At 47.4% G+C, this 2500-nt stretch overlaps 1 protein-coding gene across 1 annotated transcript in view; it reads right to left on the reverse strand.

Moving 5' to 3' along the window:
• Nucleotides 1–2500, reverse strand: part of LOC125033261 — an 84329-nt gene that overhangs the window by 479 nt on the left and 81350 nt on the right. The window contains exon 15 of the mRNA XM_047624644.1: nt 1–2467. This exon is cut by the window's left edge and continues 479 nt beyond it. Coding sequence (XP_047480600.1) covers nt 1477–2467 — 991 coding nt within the window. The 3' untranslated portion in view covers nt 1–1476. The remainder of the gene's footprint in view (nt 2468–2500) is intronic.

Genomic DNA, 2500 nt, shown 5'->3' on the forward strand with positions numbered 1-2500 from the left:
GTATGTTTGTGCATGTGTATATGAGTGTGGGCAAACTACCATGGCTCTGCCGCGATAGTTTAGTATATCCTGTGAAATAACACTACTTTTATTTCATATTGCATCATTACATCGACACTGGCGCATTACGGGTGTTTCTTGTTTACTGAATATTTATTCTGTTGTCTTTCATCTAGTAAGCAAACAGATTTACGCTCTGAATTTACTACACATGATGCCTAAACCACAACACTGCCTCGCTGGAGTTCGTGATATATGATCCTGCTCTCTAGACGAATGTGCTGTCCGATTATCTGCATAAATATCATATGCTGTATATTTACATGTTCGCATATGTCGTTGGCCACGTTTACATACAAAAACTATATGGTTTACGTCCATTTCCAAATGATAAATTATGCTCGGATACTCTGACGCTGGAAAATCCACCTCCAGTATTGATGTATTTCCGTGATGTATGGTTATGGTATTTATTTTCACTTACAGCAAAATACTGCGATTTATAGTACCGTAGAGTGATACTGACATAATGACTTTATAAAATCTTCGTCAATAACCCGTGATTATGAGCTGAGTGATATGACGTTACATTAGGAAATACTCATTGATTAGTCAGATATGAATTTAAAAAATAATCATGAATAACAATAATGAAACATTAAAACTAACCTATCTAAACGAGTTCGTCTGTTTGTTTTTTTGTTTTTATTTTTGTCATTTCTATTTCTTTACTGAATCGCTTTTTGTGTGTGTTTGTTTGGAAGACTTCTATTTCGGTTTCGATACAGATCGGCTTGTTACGAAGCTCACATTTCGGAGGGACAGCCCCGCTCGATTTCCCCCTGTGATGTGATCTGGAACCGATTACACGCCGTGAAAGGATCGGAAAATGAGTCCATTGAGACCACCAATCGATGAACAGATCAGCATACAAACTGACAGATTAAGAAGCTGAAAGCAATCCTTTGCTTGCCACAGGATCTATGTCACGAATTACAAAAGTCTGAATTTTCAGGGATGGTAATCTACATATGAATGAATTCTTCACACACACACACACACACACACACACACACACACACACACACACACACACACACACACACACACACACACACACACACACACATGCACATGCTTAACGCAAACGGAATTCCGTTCCGTTCTGTTGTTTATGCTCATAATAACGTAAATATTATATTTCTTCTTATCTGTTATTTTATCCGCTAACAGTTTTTTTTTTCTTCTGTGCAGGTCTGTACAGTACTGATATCTGTATAATTTATTTTACTCTATTTTTTTTTCCTTATAGTGATTGGTTTCCCGATATGGAATTGAATCAAATATTATTTTCAATGTGTTTTTCATATGATCTGATGTCACGGTCAAAGTTTTCATAATGAAGATTTAAATACCACTAGGATCCGGGTCCGTAAATTAATTGCAATACATCAAATGAAGACTCGTCTGGCAGGACTACACGGGCCTCTCCCTCTGGGGCGAGACCGGGGTCGTAAGGGTGTCCGGCGTGCTGGGCGTGTAGGTGGATAGAGGGACGATTTCGTCTTTGTCTTCCTCCGTCTGGCGTCGGGAACGGCTGCCCTTCGCCAGCGGCTGTCGATTCGACGCGTACCGCAGCAGAAGCGCTTCCTGCTCCGGCGTGAAGCTGGTGCGGGCGTGGCAGTTCTTTATAGGGTGCGGCGAGCCTCCTGTAGGTCCGGAGCTAGTCTTCGTCGGCGACTGTCCGTCGCGGATCTCCGCCACAGGCTGCAGTCTCCGACCGACGTCGGACGAGCGGCGGTCAGTTGCCCCGAGTGCCGTGGCGCTCGGCACCGCCAGCTCCGCCGAAATGCTTCTGACGCGGATGGGCGACAGAGGGCGCCCCAAGCTCTCTTCGGAGCCGTCTCTCAGGCGACTTCTCACGTCCCCACAAGTAGTTATCTGCGTCAGGGTGGAGATCCTGCGACTTGGGCCGCCACTCCCGCCGGCGCCCCCGCTGACGCAGACGTTGTTGTGGTTGAGCCACGTGTTGGTGGAGTAGGCGCCCTTGTACTTGATGGCGCGCTTGGTGCAGAAGCCGTAGCGGGCCAGCAGGATGAAGAGGTCGCGGCGATACTGCTTGGTGAGGATAGCGTACAGGTACGGGTTGGCGCAGGAGTTGAGTGGGTAGAAGAACACCAGGAGGAACTTGGCGTGGGTGACGCTGATGAGGGGGAAGCCCAGCACCGCCGTCAGGCCGAAGAAGGCGATGGGGGCCCAGCAGGCAAAGTCCGTGAAGACCAGCAGAGCCATGCGCTTCGCCACCGTCGTGTCCGAGGTGTTGGCAGCCAGGTTGTTGCCCGCGATAGAGCAGTACATCTTGGAGTAGCAGACGCAGATAAGAACGAAAGCCAGGCCGTTGGTGGTGAGCAGCATGAGGAGGTACGCTTGGTCCGCCACGTCCTGTGTCTCCATGGGCAGGCATATGCTGGAGGGGAAATAGACGGAAAAATAAGATAGA

This window comes from Penaeus chinensis, chromosome 16 (assembly GCF_019202785.1).
Source record: "Penaeus chinensis breed Huanghai No. 1 chromosome 16, ASM1920278v2, whole genome shotgun sequence".
NCBI lineage: Eukaryota > Metazoa > Arthropoda > Malacostraca > Decapoda > Penaeidae > Penaeus > Penaeus chinensis.